Source organism: Magnolia sinica, chromosome 13 (genome assembly GCF_029962835.1).
Source record: "Magnolia sinica isolate HGM2019 chromosome 13, MsV1, whole genome shotgun sequence".
Lineage (NCBI taxonomy): Eukaryota > Viridiplantae > Streptophyta > Magnoliopsida > Magnoliales > Magnoliaceae > Magnolia > Magnolia sinica.
The window spans coordinates 11,999,464-12,015,101 of record NC_080585.1 but is presented as its reverse complement, the minus strand read 5'-3'; the positions used below and the strand labels follow the sequence as shown (position 1 = coordinate 12,015,101).

General features: G+C 40.1%; 1 protein-coding gene across 1 annotated transcript; it reads right to left on the bottom strand.

Moving 5' to 3' along the window:
* Positions 1-396: 396 nt before the first annotated feature.
* On the bottom strand, positions 397-13,175 carry LOC131222823 (ras-related protein RIC1). The gene is made up of 8 exons (XM_058218026.1): positions 12,879-13,175; positions 3,996-4,068; positions 2,323-2,370; positions 2,134-2,181; positions 1,889-1,960; positions 1,358-1,513; positions 1,137-1,240; positions 397-779 (listed from the first exon to the last, which is right to left on the bottom strand). The coding sequence occupies exons 1-8, from the start codon at positions 12,890-12,892 to the stop codon at positions 683-685; spliced, it is 612 nt and encodes a 203-aa protein (XP_058074009.1). The 5' UTR covers positions 12,893-13,175; the 3' UTR covers positions 397-682.
* Positions 13,176-15,638: the final 2,463 nt, after the last annotated feature.

The window sequence follows — 15,638 nt, the reverse complement described above, 5'->3', positions numbered from 1 at the left end:
GGAGCCAGCCCATATTCTTTTTTGTGGTCTACGTTGCAAGTGCGAGTGGTTTGAAGTGTTCCTTTTATTGTCCACCTTTCAGGTGTGGGTGGGAAGCGGGAAGCTAAGTGTTCTTTTGGGGGACATGATTGATGACTGGAGCTTAATTAGCTTAATTAAAACACGGATGTGCACCCTTTTCCATGGCCAGTATCGATTCTGGTGCATAATTTTATGGGCATCTTGGTAACCAGTGTGACCCACCGTTTTTTATTTTTATTTTTTACTTGTTCTGGGAGAGGGAACAAGATTTAGATAAGCCCTTGCTTGTCTGGAGTCTCGTAAGATCATCACAAGAGCTGGCCTGGCCGCTGCCTCAACCAAAAAAAAAGTCCCGGATGCTAACCAGCCAAAATATGTTCTAAAACAAATTGATAAATAGTTGGCATTCTGGAAACGAAAAACATGTTCTAAAATGCAGTAGTTACAGCCAGTTTGTTTACCGATCCAATTGCTGGATGCGATTGTGCTTGATCACGCTTACAAACAAAACATGCCTATTTGGACCTTTCTTCTATATACGCAAATGTGGGCCCTACCAATGTGGGTCACCACCTGAACCCCCACCCCCATGGCTGGCCGAAATTTCTCTATCCAAAGCGTGCCACCGAAAACTCACGTCCACTGAGATAAAAGTCCAGATTTAAGTGGAGCAACAGGTGGTCTTTTGATTGACAGGCTGGCCCCGCATTTGAACTGTGGCTGGTTTGCTGGCATTCATTGCTGGCTGACTCGCCATTCTGCAACCAACCGAATATTAAAAACACCATATAAGATTATGCAGTAACCCTAGCCTTTCTGAAAGGAAAAAGGAAGAAGAAAAATAAAGAACAGAGTGAGAGGCTGTTTGACTTGACTCTTCTTACAAGGATAGGTTTGCTAATTCCACATGAGGATACAGCCCAACCCCAACGAGGATTGCCACATGTGCCATGCTGGTACACATCCAAGCTGTCCATCAGGAGAGAGCATCCAAGTAAAAGGACCAGCCCACCATCAGGAGGGATGGACTCACTCCCACTTGATAGACAGGTAGATATCTCCCCGGTTGTTTTCCAAATTCAAAGATTAGAATGATATTTTGGGGGGAAACTAACCGATTCTTTATCTCGGCAGCCATGGTCATGAACGCCTGCTCTACATTGGTAGAATCCTTGGCACTTGTTTCCAAGAAAGGGATCCCAATTTCATCAGCAAATGCCTATTGTTGGCCACCAAAACAAAACCAAAACAAACCCACCAACTTTTAGTCGAGAGGCCACAAAGGACTACCTCAAAGCAAGAAAAATGAAAAACAACACAGTAGCGGTTCAATTACCTTGCCTGTTTCATAGGAAACCACTTTATTAGCAGTCATGTCGCATTTGTTTCCAACCAAAAGCTTGTTCACATTTTCACTTGCATAACGATCAATCTCATTCAACCACTGCTTGACGTTGTTGAAGCTTTCTTGGTTGGTAACATCATAAACGACCTGGAAGAAAAGGCCAAGACACATGAGAAAATATACTCGTCACCATCTGAATTGTGTCAATCTAATGGACTGCTATTAAAAAAAATAAAAATAAATAAATAAGATTAACGGCCTGTTTGTTTAGAGAAAAATCTATGGCCAACCATAGAAAGAAAATGTATTTCTCTGATGTAACATGGGGTTTGGCTGTCTAAATTTAAAATGGTAGTGGAGAGTATCAACCATATCTCCACAATAGGGTAGTATATTTACTCATTAAATAATTTTATATACCAGATAAATATTCTCTACATGAATCAAATGGGCCATCTGCATGTTTTTTTTAGCTGCCCAGCAGTTGACTCCCAAAAGAAAAGGGAAGGAGGTGCTACTTACAATAATGCCATGTGCACCACGGTAGTAGCTGCTTGTAATTGTCCTGAATCGTTCTTGTCCAGCAGTGTCCCACTAAAACAGGCGAATTGGGAATTTTATCAACGGGGACAGTCACAGGGTATCAACATCAGAATGTTTTTCCTCTTCTTCTTCTTCTTCTTTTTTTTTTTTTTTGGAAATAGATATATACTTCCAAAATTAGTTGGGATAAGGCAAAGATGATGATTTGACATAGATATACTTACAATTTGAAGTTTAATGGTCTTCTCATCTTGCTCCACTGTGCGGATTTTCTAAAGTGCCAAACCATGAAAAGTGGTGGTACATTCAGTGAGTCCGCAACCACAGTTTATTATTATATCAACGGAACCATAAATTTTGTTAAATATGAAAGAACTGCCCACCGAAAAACAAGACTATGTCACTATACTTACAAAATCAACACCAATGGTACTTATGTAGCTCTCCAGATATGAATCGTCCTATGCAAATTTAGAAAATAATGATCAGTTTCAGATCAGAATTGGTAAATTATCTGATGGTGATAAATAGCCCTCATCAAAGACAAGACTCACACGCATAAGAAATAAAACACAACATAAATAGTCAGTAAAGGAACATAAAAAGATGTATAAAACTAAAGATGTACCAGTCATGATATCGAATTCCCATGAAGAGCTGTATTGTCAAGTCCAACAAGGTTCCATGTGTCATCGTCATCGTTATTGCCTTTTACCCAGCTATTTGGGGCCAGCAAGGATTCAAGTATGGGGCAATTAACAAAACCTTAGAAACAGTAAAAAAACACCCTCCTCCCTCTTCTGGTTTTTCTTGCATCCCATCAATTTATGCACTTTCTTTTCTATAATAAAGAATCAACCTATGTGCTCGTTTAGGGTTAGTTCTTTATTTAGGCTAAAAATAAAAGTAAGAGGCAGTGGCAAGACGTGTGCAAATTGGAAAGATGCTCATATCTTATGTATAGTTTGGAAATGAAAAGGGGGTGTGGTGATTCTTATGCATTTTATGAAGACATGCAGTTTCTGTTGCTCATGCACCTTTCTTCATTATCCACTCAAAAGTTTGTTTCATACATTTACAACACACTTCTCTGTCCTTATTTCTGCTGACATGACTTTTTTTCTATTTTCCCCTTCTTTTTTTTTCTTTTTTTCTTTTCCTTTCTTTTTTTGCAATTTTTATTTCTTACAAATAATTCTACACCTCAACTCCAAGACTACCTCATATGGCTCTTTCCCAATCTATTCAATGCCCTTCACGGCATTGATGATCCTTTTGTTTGTGTTTCAATCCTTTTATCCCTCAAGCATTCTAAATTTTCATTGAGGAAACGAAGTAGAAATTGGGACGTGCTTACTTATTTCTAAAAAGATGATAGTTTTCCAAGCTAGCATCTCCATATTGATTCTGTTTAGGATAAATAATTGTTTGGAATTCACAGTATTCTTTCTTCACTAAGCAACAGTTACGGTTAATCACAAGGCAAAAACAGACTTCATTTCACAAGGGGAGAAGCAGATAAACATCCTCCTGCAATGCAACGTAAATGCAAGGTTAAGGATGAAATGTAATCAAAGATCACCAAGAGTCCATCTTTGCCAGAAGTTAGCAATTCAGACACATTAATCTCTGCAATCAATGAATCAACAACGATCTGCAGCTTTTAATCCATTGCTTACTGCACCAGTTCCTCACAGTCCCACACAGTAACGCAGCTGCTATACACTATCCTCTATCTATTCCAAACAGCTTCATTCCCAGCACTTATCTACATCATATACTGTTACCAATGTGCAGTTTCTCATAATGTGAATACATGATTGTAACCCATTTGTATATACCCAAAACCATGATTGTTGACAATAATCAGAATCACTTTTGATAGAATTGCTGTTGTGGGAAAAGAAAAAGGGGGGGGGGGGAATGTAGTTAAAAATGAATATTTGTTGCAATCTTAATAAGTTGCAAACAGTGTGTGGTATTTATCTACACAGAACAGTCACATATGGTGAAAATTTGTTTTCATTAAAAATAGACAGATAAACCTCGGAGTGAAGAAAAATGCAAGAAGAAGAAGAACATTTACCGCAAATCTCAAAAGAAGGCACGACTTGCCAACACCTGAATCTCCAATAAGCAGAAGCTTGAAAAGATAGTCACTGCAAAATAAATATTAGTTAGAACTCCCACTTCATATGTTTGGGGTTCATAGTGAATGAAATACTGATGAACTTTTATGAAGGAAAACCTGCCAAGTGTTTCTGATGTGGGGCCACATCCAGCCATCAAAATGGGAACAGACTGGGCCCCACACAGCCAACAAGAATGAGAGAATCGGCCACCAATTCTGTCCAATGTCCTGGTTGACAGTTCTGATTAGTTGTGGTAGCATTTTGGGTCCCATATTTGCAACTGGACAGCCTGAACATTGTTTAGATCACTGTTGACCCCACATGTGATACCATACATGAGGTAGAATAGAAGATACAAACCACATGCTAGTTAGTGCCATACGGTTGATAGTTTTTGAGTATCTTGTACAGTAAGTAGCTGGATTAGATTTTTACCTTATTTTTAGGATAGCTTTCCTTTATTTGCTAACCTTGTCTTTTATCATAGCTTTCCTTCATAGGATGCACTCCAGTGGTACTGGTACCACTGTAAGCTTACAATGGTACCAGGCAGATATAGGGGCCTCGTGATCTACATAGCACATCATACCCATCCATAAGATGAGTGACCTCATGTTACCCCCACTTCCCAAAAATCATTCTGATCTAGAACTCAGACAGGCCACACCAAAGGGAACAAGTTGGTAAGGAACACCCAACCTTGATGTGCACAGGGCCCATAATGCAGGGGCATTTTCACACTGGGCTCAAGTGGGGTCACCTATTGGATGCAGGGGCACACTCGGGGTGGGTGACCCATGCGATTTGGGGCCCACGGGGGAGGTCTCGTGTTCGAGACTCCTTACCAGGGGTGAGTAATGCGCATTTCACACCGGGCTCGAGTGGGGTAGCCCGTGGGATGCGGGGACACACTCGGGGTGGGCGGCCCATGTGATTTGGGGCCCACGAAGGGAGTTCGGCCGAGGTCCTAACCCATGAGATGTGGAGCCTGTACTATAAGATAAAGGGATTAATTCGCCATACTCTAACAGTTCGAGCTTTTAGAGCAAGTGGTTAATTGTCCTGCATCAAATTGGTATCAGAGCATGAGGTCTCGTGTTCGAAACTCCTCACCGGGGGTGATTAATGCAGAGGCATTTTCACACTGGGCTCAAGTGAGGTCGCCTATTAGATGCAGGGGCACACTCGGGGTGGGTGACCCATGCGATTTGGGGCCCACGGGGGAGGTCTCGTGTTCGAGACTCCTTACCAGGGGTGAGTAATGCGTATTTCACACCGGGCTCGAGTGGGGTAGCCCGTGGAATGCGGGGACACACTCGGGGTGGGCGGCCCATGTGATTTGGGGCCCACGAAGGGGGTTCGGCCGAGGTCCTAACCCATGAGATGTGGGGCCTGGGCTATGAGATAAAGGGATTAATTTGTCATACTCTAACAGTTCGAGCTTTTAGAGCAAGTGGTTAATTGTCCTACATCAATTTGGTATCAGAGCAGGAAGTCTCGTGTTCGAGATTCCTCACTGGGGGTGATTAATACAAGGGCATTTTCACAATGGGCTCAAGTGGGGTCGCCTGATGGATGCAGGGGCACACTCGGGGTAGGTGACCTATGCGATTTGGGGCCCATGGGGGAGGTCTCGTGTTCGAGACGCCCACCTGAGTTGCAAAACAGCCTCTCTCTTTTTTTAAACCAAACTCTTCCTCCGGTCTTGATGAAGATTATGAACGACCTCGATGAGATGTAAACAACACGGTAGGCCCCCCGCATAAATCAAGGTTGGGCATTCCCTACCATCTTGTTCCCTGTTTCTATGGCCCACTTTATTCACGGATCAGCATGATGTCTGTGAACTATGGGAAAGGTGCAGCAACACATCTGATGGACGGGTGTTGGATCTCATGCATGCATCTCATGGGCCCCACTTCTGCATGTACCAACATAAGCTACAGTACCACTACCACTGGAGTGCTGTTCCTTTATATGTTAACCTCATTTTTCTGATAGCCTTCCTTTCTCCATACAAGTCCTTGTTGGACGAAAATTTTCTCTGTCTCAGACTACCATATGTGCAAAGAAATAAGCTGTTTAGGCCCTACATGTGGTCCCATACATGTGGCAGCAAAGAAGATACAAACCGCATGCTTCTTGGAGCAATACAATTGATAGTTTTAGAATTCTTATCTTGAACAGCAAGTTGCTGGACAAGATTTAATACCTTATTTTTTAGGATACCTTTCCTTCATTTGTTAACCTGAGCTTTCCTTTATTTGCTGACTTACCTTTTCTGATGGTTTCTCTTTTGTATTTTAATCTCATTTTTTCAAAAGCTTTCCTTTATCCAGGCCTTGTTGGACTACTTTGATGTATGGCACGTGTGTGAAGCAATAAAAAAAAATAATAATAATAAATAATAAATAATAATAAATAAAAAAAAATCTCTTCCTGCAACTACAAAATGGTCTAGAAGTAAGACTCCTAGATTCTTGAGAAGGCGATTATTTGTATTATGTGACTCCATATAGCTATCCCTATTCTTCTCTTTACTTTCCATTTCAGCATCCTATCCTGTGACTAGTTGCATATCCCACAACCCACCAGACACTTATATTTTGTTGCTGAAATCTGCTTGAACTTTGAAGATCAAGAGATCAGATCTACACATCCACATAAGCTATCTTACACTTAATCTACAGAAATTTAATCTGGAAATCAATTCTAGAATATATATTTTTACCCTGCCAGTTCCGGTCATTAAAGAAAATTCATAAATAGCGACATGCCAGAGCTCTAACAAATAATTTCATAGCATATAAATGCATCCTCATTTCATTCAATATCATGACGTCCGAAACTTACGGCACACACAAAAACAAATTCCCAAAATATTGAAGAACATACGCATACTCATGTGGACGTTGTTGAATGGTATACAACATCAGCAAGAACCTGCTTGCACGATCAGCACATGATGCTCAAAAAACACGCATGCACATATGAAGTAAGAGACAAGTTTGCACAAGCATACAGGCAACAAGAAACGAATGGCAAAGCAAGTATGACTTAGCACTCAATCTACAAGATCAAGACACTACTGGTTCCAAAGAAAATTGCTGGAAATGAAGATGATGTGATTTTCTTTTTTCTTTTTTAAAATTGTATTAGTATTATTGATAGTCCTGCTTAATGGACCAGAAGACAAACATGCATAAGAAAATGCAAGTTATATATGAAGCTTTCACTTTCGTGTGCAAAAATTTCCAGCTCTCTCATGTAACTGAGAATTGAGTGGAAGAGATGAAAAAAATGTTGTTTCGACCATAGAGTAGGCAACTGTATGAGAAAGGAAATCACTTGCATCTTTATCATCCAAAATACGTAACAAAACTAGGTCAAAAAATACGAGAGACACTTGTAGAGAAGAGTATCTGCATTGCACTTTTTTTTTATGCATGTGTGAAGAGATGTAACACATAATGCAATTTCTTTATTGCTTTTACTTTTAATTGCCCTTTCCATAATTTTCTGAGGGCTTGTTTGTTTTCTGGGAAAAAAAAAATCAGGAAACAGTTTCCCCATTTTTCCCCCAAAAAACAAAAAAGAAGAAAAAAAAAAAGTCTGGCTCCGCCCTTTCCTAGTTTTCTTTTCCAAAAAAAAAGTATATATATTATCTTTCAAAAAAAAAGTATATATATCCAGAGGCAAACCAACCATCTCAGTAGTCAACGACTCAATATATAATGTCTATATATTTGTATCTAGATGCAACTCTTTGAGCTGTAAAGTCCAATTCGGTGCCCATGATAAACATACAGACAGCTGCGACTTCCATGACAATATAATAAGAGACGAGGTGAGCCATAGAGGTGCTGTGAACTCGGTGGCAGTAAGGCATAAAGTGCAAGCCTCACCTTCAGCCAACATAAAATTAAGAAAACATAAAAATAAAAAATAAATGGGTGAACTTTGATATATTTTTCTTGAACAGTACTTATTGATCATGATATTTACAACTTACTTTCGATAATAATGCTAATTTATAACAAAATTTAAAGGGGCTCTTACCAATGTTAAAATTCAGATGTTCTTGTTGGATGACAAATACTAAACTAATGAATATTATGCATGACAGAAGCGATAGAAATTTGAAATGATGCGTTGGGCATCATCATGGATCCTATCTGTGTAAATTCACAAGTACTCTCAACTACCTAACCTCTCTCTGGCTAAAAAACAGTACGACTAAGCCTTCCAGACTGTAATTCGATCACAATCCCCATTTGGATGGATTTCCAATAAAAAGCACCTATTAGATAACCCATCCATCGCATTTCTTCAATTTCCTGTAATGAATGTTTGACCATTCATTTTATACTGCCACTTTGATTGAAGGCCGCCTATCGGATGGCTAGGATCATCCAATCTCTCGGTGTACTTATGAGACCCTACCACACTACAGTTTTACTGGCTCTACCGTATCATCTCCCTCAGAACTAATGTGCACAACATATATGGTTTCTTTTCCTTTATGAAGTGTTTCCTTTTTTCTTTTCTTTTTTTCTGAAGGGTATTGAGTGGTTTTGTTAACATGTAGATAAAAATAAATTAAAAAATAAAAACAAAAAAGAAAGAGAAGAATCCAAATTAACATATGGTATGGAAGGAGGTGGCATTCGATGCATACGCCTCGTGCACGGTTTAGTGTGCCGAGAGCGTGCCTCCAGCACTTGGAGACCCTAGAGTAGTGCCTTTTCTGATAGAATAGCCCCAGCCACAGCTAAGGGCACCACAGGATCTTTAGTGTACATGATCCTCCAGGAAAACAAAACGTTTAGCCCAGCCAATAGGACACTGATATCCTTGAAAACATTAGCAATACCCCCTGGAATGAATCCGTTTCCCTTGGCCAAATTCAGGACCATCATGTTATTTCACTCAACTCTGATTTTTAGATGCTGGAAATGTCAGGTAATTTTTATCGTCTCCTTAAACGCTATAGCTGAAGCCTGGATCAAGGAAAACAGTTGCACAGGCTCCAAGAAAGCCACCATCTTTTCTGCCTTGAGGATTCAGGAGAAGGCTGCCAGTACCTGCTTTCCACTCTCCTTGCTCCAGTTCCCTTGGCACATGAAGACCCAAACATTGCTGTTGACTGAGATATCCTTGCTTGCCCCTATGCTGCATAGGTTAGGCTTCATCCTAATATCTCTTCCAAGTTGCCCTCTAGCAATTCAACTAGGAAATTTTGAACCTTTAGGGGTTGTTTGGCAATACCGGTTTGGGTGTATTTGAGTGCATTCGGAATCGAAAATTCGTTTGGCAACATGGATTTGGGAGTAAATGGAATCAGAGGTAAATAAAATACACAGCTTTGGTGTGTTTTGAAATTTCACCCTTTTGTCATGATTCGGAGTGATATGCCTTTTTGGCTCCTTTTTAAAGGCAAGAGAATCATACGTGTAACGAAGGTGGTCCTACTAATTCATTGTACATGCGGCACATTGATGATACCCTAAAACAATGTAATTATCGGTTACATCACTAAAATTGTAGCAATAGAATGATCCAAACTGTCCAAACATTAGCCATGTAAATCGACGGTTAAACACCATTGGCGAGTCGCTCGTTTGTGATCCTTATGCTTGTGGCCCACCCCAAGCTCAAAATTTCATCACTTTTTTGTCAAGGTATATATTTCAATGGGCTTATTACAATCATTCTGTCAAACATCACATATGTACACTAATTTGAGATATTAAAGTTGATTTAGTAATCAAATTCAAGTTCTTGTAAATATATTACAAATTTTCAATGCATTCCTATTTTTGGATTCCAGTGCATTCTAATTACAAGCTGTCAAACACAACGGAGGATTCAAAATCACCTTGATTTGTTATTTGGATTCCAATGCATTCCAAATACAAGCTCCCAAATGAACCCTTGTGGTAAGGGACCACATCCATAGTTTGACTTTGATCCTTCCTAATATGGCTTTGGCTGACCTCTCCTCATCCTAAAACACACACACGTTCCTTTAAAGTCATAATTCCCAAAAGACAATAATGGGAAACAAGTGCCAAAGGATTTTCCCCTTGGATCTAACAGGGTCACCCCCCCAACTTTCAGCCACTTCTTTGTATCTTCCCATTCTTGCTTCACTCAACCTCACCATCTTAATGTAGCTGACCAGAGTTTGGGATAATGGGCACTAGAGAAGAAGAGGATTGGCATTCTCCTTTAACTGGGAGATGATTAGCACTCTAAAAGGCCCTAGAGTAATGAACCACCCAACAAGAAGCATCTTTCTAACCCCTTTAACCATCATGATCCCCATCAATTTGATCCTCACCATCAACGAAGGTGCCCTCAATTGCCATAAACATTCCATATGAACAATGTAGAGAATTTCAAGGTCTCATTTCTCATACGAAGGCAAGTCACATAAAAGATAAAATCTGGCAGAAATACAACAAGGACACTAGACAGTATCAACAAATAAAGTTTTTTTTTTTTTTTGGTAGGTAAGTTGGGCTTGAACCCAAGGCCTCAATGTCAAAGTGAAGAACCAAATGTAAAGAGATGCAAGGTAAATATAGAAACATAAAGCAACATTTCGGGCACCCCAAGCAAGGTGTTCTGTAATGGTAACGGTGGTTGTAACGGCCACCACCATTACCTTTACGATACAGGTTGTAACGGCTGTTACGACCCCCGTAACGGCCGTTACGGTCTCTTTTTTTATTGAAAAAAAAAAAAATCCCGAAAAACCTGTATTTGTCCCATAATGTTGATTAAAAAGCATGGAAAACATGTATCTGCCCCATAACAAACAATTATGGAGTTGTTATGGCCTTTATAGGAGACGTAATGTGCCTTAATTACAGGTCATTTTTTTCCATAACGGCTGTTATGGCCGTTACGACCCCGTAACGCGTAACGGTTGCCACCATTACCTTTACGTAACGGCCTTTATGGCCCCATAATGGCCTTTACAGCACACCATGACCCCAAGACTCTTAAACGACCACAAAGAAAGCTTGTACTATAAGGCAAAACTTGCAATCTCCAATGCAATTCTATAAGCATTTTAACCAGAGGGCATTAATGAACCACTAATGACCCTTAACATATGCAACTAACACCTCTGAAAAGTTCTCTTTTTTAACCTTCCATCTACATGACAACAGTTTCTCCCAATACAATTATTAGAATAAAAAAAAAATGTCAACTTTCCTTGCAAACTTCATTAAAGTAGCCCAAATTGTCTGCCTCTATCTGAGAATCTAATCATTCCTGAGATAATAAACTGCTAGGAAATAGATGAGTGAATCTGCTGTTGGTGCAGTCACACGAATCTGCTGTTGGTGCAGTCACGCCCATCCTACACATGTACCATGCTCCGTGCATGTTCCACACACATGCACATGAAGAGGCACTGATGGGGTGCCCGTCCCACTTAAGCACATATGGATGGAGTCCTTACCTATTTATAAGGAGTTTCCTCACCTGTTTAGAAGTTTCTTTAAAAAGAGAAGGATTACAAAAAGAAAGGAAAGGTCCACTGAGATAGCAGACAAACTTAAGCACCTAAAAACAGGAAATCACAATCCTTCAGGGCTTCAACATGAGTGGCCCATTCGATCAAACTTCGCTTTGCCTTCGACGAGACAACCCCTGCGGAATTGGCATTGTCCCTGAAACATCTATTATTTCTTTCTTCCCAGACTGACCACCAAACCGTAAGAATAGCCATCCTCCAGATCTTCATTCTAAGTTTCCTTAGTTGTTTCCTTGCACTTTTGGAAAGTCCAAGGTATTGTTAGGTTGCGAATGGCAATTTTCAGTAAGGACTGTACACATGTAAAGGCTATAAAAAGCGCCTCATAACCTTATTATAGGAACAACCTTATGAGATTTTTTTTCCCAATAAGATTTTGCTGAGAAGTTTTCTACCATAGAAGAGTTGGGAGAGGGTTTGTGTGATCTCGAGAATAAAGGCTAGAGGACTGTGGAGCTTTCCTCTGTCTTCTTTCCTATTTTCTATCCATGCCGGTGGATCTTTATGTGTGAGAAAGTTTGAGCTTCATTATGCTACATAAATCTCAGTTTGCAATTAGTTTCAATTTATTTCAATATATTTGCATCAATTGTCATTACATTATTCATCAAATCCATGCAATAAGCCAAATAAAATCAGGAGATTTTTTTTAACCCAACGAGGTTTGGGCGGGCGGCCATCACGGTGTGTTTGCTCCCTACAGGTGTGGGTTCGACTCCCCTCCTCAGCATTACCCAATACACATGGTTATGGGTGATTGCCTGTATCCACAGGGAATAGTCTCTCCCCTCAAAGGAGGCAGAGACACCATGTCTTCAAAAAAAACAAAATAAAAATTTACGAGTTTTTTCCAGCAATAAATCTAATGCATACCAAATGCAAAAACCAAATAATTCATATAAAAGAACATGAGACAAATTACCGAATAAAATTCAATCACGAAAAAAAAAAAAAGAGTAACCAATAACAAACAAAAAGCCTACCGAATTTCTAATAAAATCACATCAAACCCTCAAGTTCATTTTTTCTGGCAAAAACATCGACCTATGGTTTCCTGACAGAACAAAGGAAAACGAATCTCGCCATACAGCCACCAATCACAAGATCAAGATCTAGAACTCATACAGATCCGTATCGACCGACACCGAATTACTCAGATATGAATATTCATGAACCAAAACAGATAATTCACCATTAAAAAAGCCACTAAAAATCAAACCCTGGCCATGAAAATTCAATCAAATCACCAAAAAAAGGCAACTTTTAAAAAAGGAAAGAAGCTTACTATTCGGGATTCATGGCGTAAATTAGCGAGATGAAGTAGAAACAGAGACGAGAATTCTACCGATCCTCCCACGCCCTAGATCTCTACTTCTCCTTGAAAGGGGAAAATCGTTAAAAACAAAAACAAAAAGTAGAACAAAAAAAAATCGAAATGAAAGATAAACAAGAAAGAGAAAGATCCGCTCCGGAGGAGAAGGAGTTGAATGGGTATTTATCGAGGAGAGAGAGCTTCGGCTGTCACGTCACCGAATGCTTCGTCACCATAAATCATCAGAATTTTCACCGTCGGCTTTTCTGATTTTTTTTAGGAGATGTATGCAACGCATGATGCTTGATGCACAGGCCCTCAGAAATTGTGCACGTAGCATATATTAACACGGAAGCGGATTGCGTACTGAGTAACTCAGTACGGTAGGCGTACCTGTGTAATTCATTCATTATATCCACTCCGTCCATCTCTTTTAACACATAATTTTAAGGCTTTATTCCAAAAATGGAGTATATCCAAAAGTCAAATGGACCACACCACCAGAAACGGTGTGAATTGAACATCTGCCATTGAAAAATTCTTAGGGACAACAGAGGTTTTAGATCAAGCGTATATTTGTGTTTTCTTTTCATCCATGTCTTTCTGATCTTATAAACAGATAAACATCTTTGAGAGCCTTAGAAAATTTTGGACGGTTATAACCAATAATTTTACTTTTTCCAGTGGTATAGCCCACTTAAACTTTGTACATGCATCAATTTTGAGTTGAACCAATGCATTGATATAGAAAAACGAATCAACGTGGATAAACCACGTGCATTCGCGGTGGGCCCAACTGAGTTTACTCAGCATGACAAGAGCATACTGAGTAAACTCAGTACACAATCCGATTTAAACCGGATAAATTATTTAAATAAATTTTCATAAGTTACATTCAAAACTGATATTGGATTAAAAAACACTTATTTCAGATTTGTGACACTTTTTTGTTGAAATAGGACCGTCGAATATATTTATATTTAACCTTCTAATACATGTTCACCAATTCGATTTTTAGCTTATAAAATAGACCTAATGATTATTTAAAGATACGTATGAACTGAAAATATATATATATATATATATATATATATATATATATATATTGGACAATTTAATCAGACTTTATTAAATGCCACGTAAGCAACTCTTAAATAATTTTCAACTGTCTCTCTCGCGCTCCGACGGAGTATCATGTTTTCCAGCTTTTCATGAGTCGTGATTCACACTTTCTTTAATTTTTTATTAATTAAAAAGAATGATAGATAAAGATAGGTTGTTTTATCATGCGTATAGCTAGTTGGTCATACGCAGCGTCCACTTCGTTTTGGTGGCCATGGGACCCACTGGAAGCTGACGCCAGGCCGGTGAAAATGCTCGGCGACTCGGACCGATTCGTTCGGCCGAGTCAAGGGTGACTGGAAGTATCGAACCGGATCGGGTGACTCGCTCCGGACTCATCCGAGTCTTACACGTCTCACTTGAGGAACGCTACGTGTGCCGATCGCTTGAAATGGACAGGCAGATTGGGAAACATGGGAGATATCTGGAGCATTCATTGGTGGGATGCTCTCTAAGCATGCCATCAGGCGGGCCTTTTCTTACGAGAAATTGAGTGGACGGCTATAGAACAAATGACAAGTTGTCCACGTCAACGTTCGCTTTTGGGCCTGTGGCCTACTTGATGAGACGAAAATATCACGGTGGGCTCCATCTGATGAATGGAAAAAAATCTCACTCACGTGTGCTAAGTTGGCACGTACCTTTACGTCCACCCAGCGAGCATCCTAGTTTCGCACGCCGCAGGATCCACCGTCGAGGCCATTCGACGGGTGGACGGTACGTGCCCAGAGATGGCCAAATGTGGAGGACGCGGATTGCGTCCTACCCCGCCCAGACGGTAATCCGTTCAGGCAGGGCTCTGTGGGGCCTACTGTGATGTGAGTGTTTTATCCACTCCGTTCAACGCTTTTCTCAGATCATTTTAAGATATGAATAAAAAAATGAGGCAATCCCAAGGCCTAAGTGGACCACAAAGTGGGAATTGAACGTCCACCATTAAAAACTTCTCAAGAGCTGGAGAAGTTTCGGATATTTGTGTATCCACTTCATCCACGTCTTCAAGACTTTATTAATAGGTTGGATGGTAAAAAAAACATCAAGTTGGCCACTAGAAAGGTTTCAACGGTGAGTGTCATTATCAGTGCAGCTTCCTTTGGTGTGGTCCGACGGAGGTGTGGACCTGCCTCATTTTTAGGTTTATGCCTTAAAATGATCTTAAAAAAGCTGTGAACGGCGTGGATAAAACATTTACATCCAGGTCGGCCCCACAGAGCCCTCCCCGTACGGATGACCGTCCCCGCGTGGGTTGGACGCAATCCGCGTCCTAATGGAAACGGATTAGCTACGCCCCCTGACACCATCCCCGTGGCTGCTGGTCGGTGCTCTGTAGGCCCTACCATGATGTATATGTTTCATCCGTTCCGTTCATCCATTTTAAATGGCTTTAATCTGAAAGTGAGAGGAATATAAATCTAAGGTGGAGCACACCACATGAAAACAATAGTGATTGGATATCCACCATTAAAATCCTCCTAAGGCCCACTGTACTGTTTATTTGACATCCAATATGTTGAATAGGTCATACAGGCCCAGTTGAAGGGAGAAAACAAAAATCAACTTGATCCGAAACTTTTATGGCCCCAAAATATTTTTTAATGGTCCACGCTCATT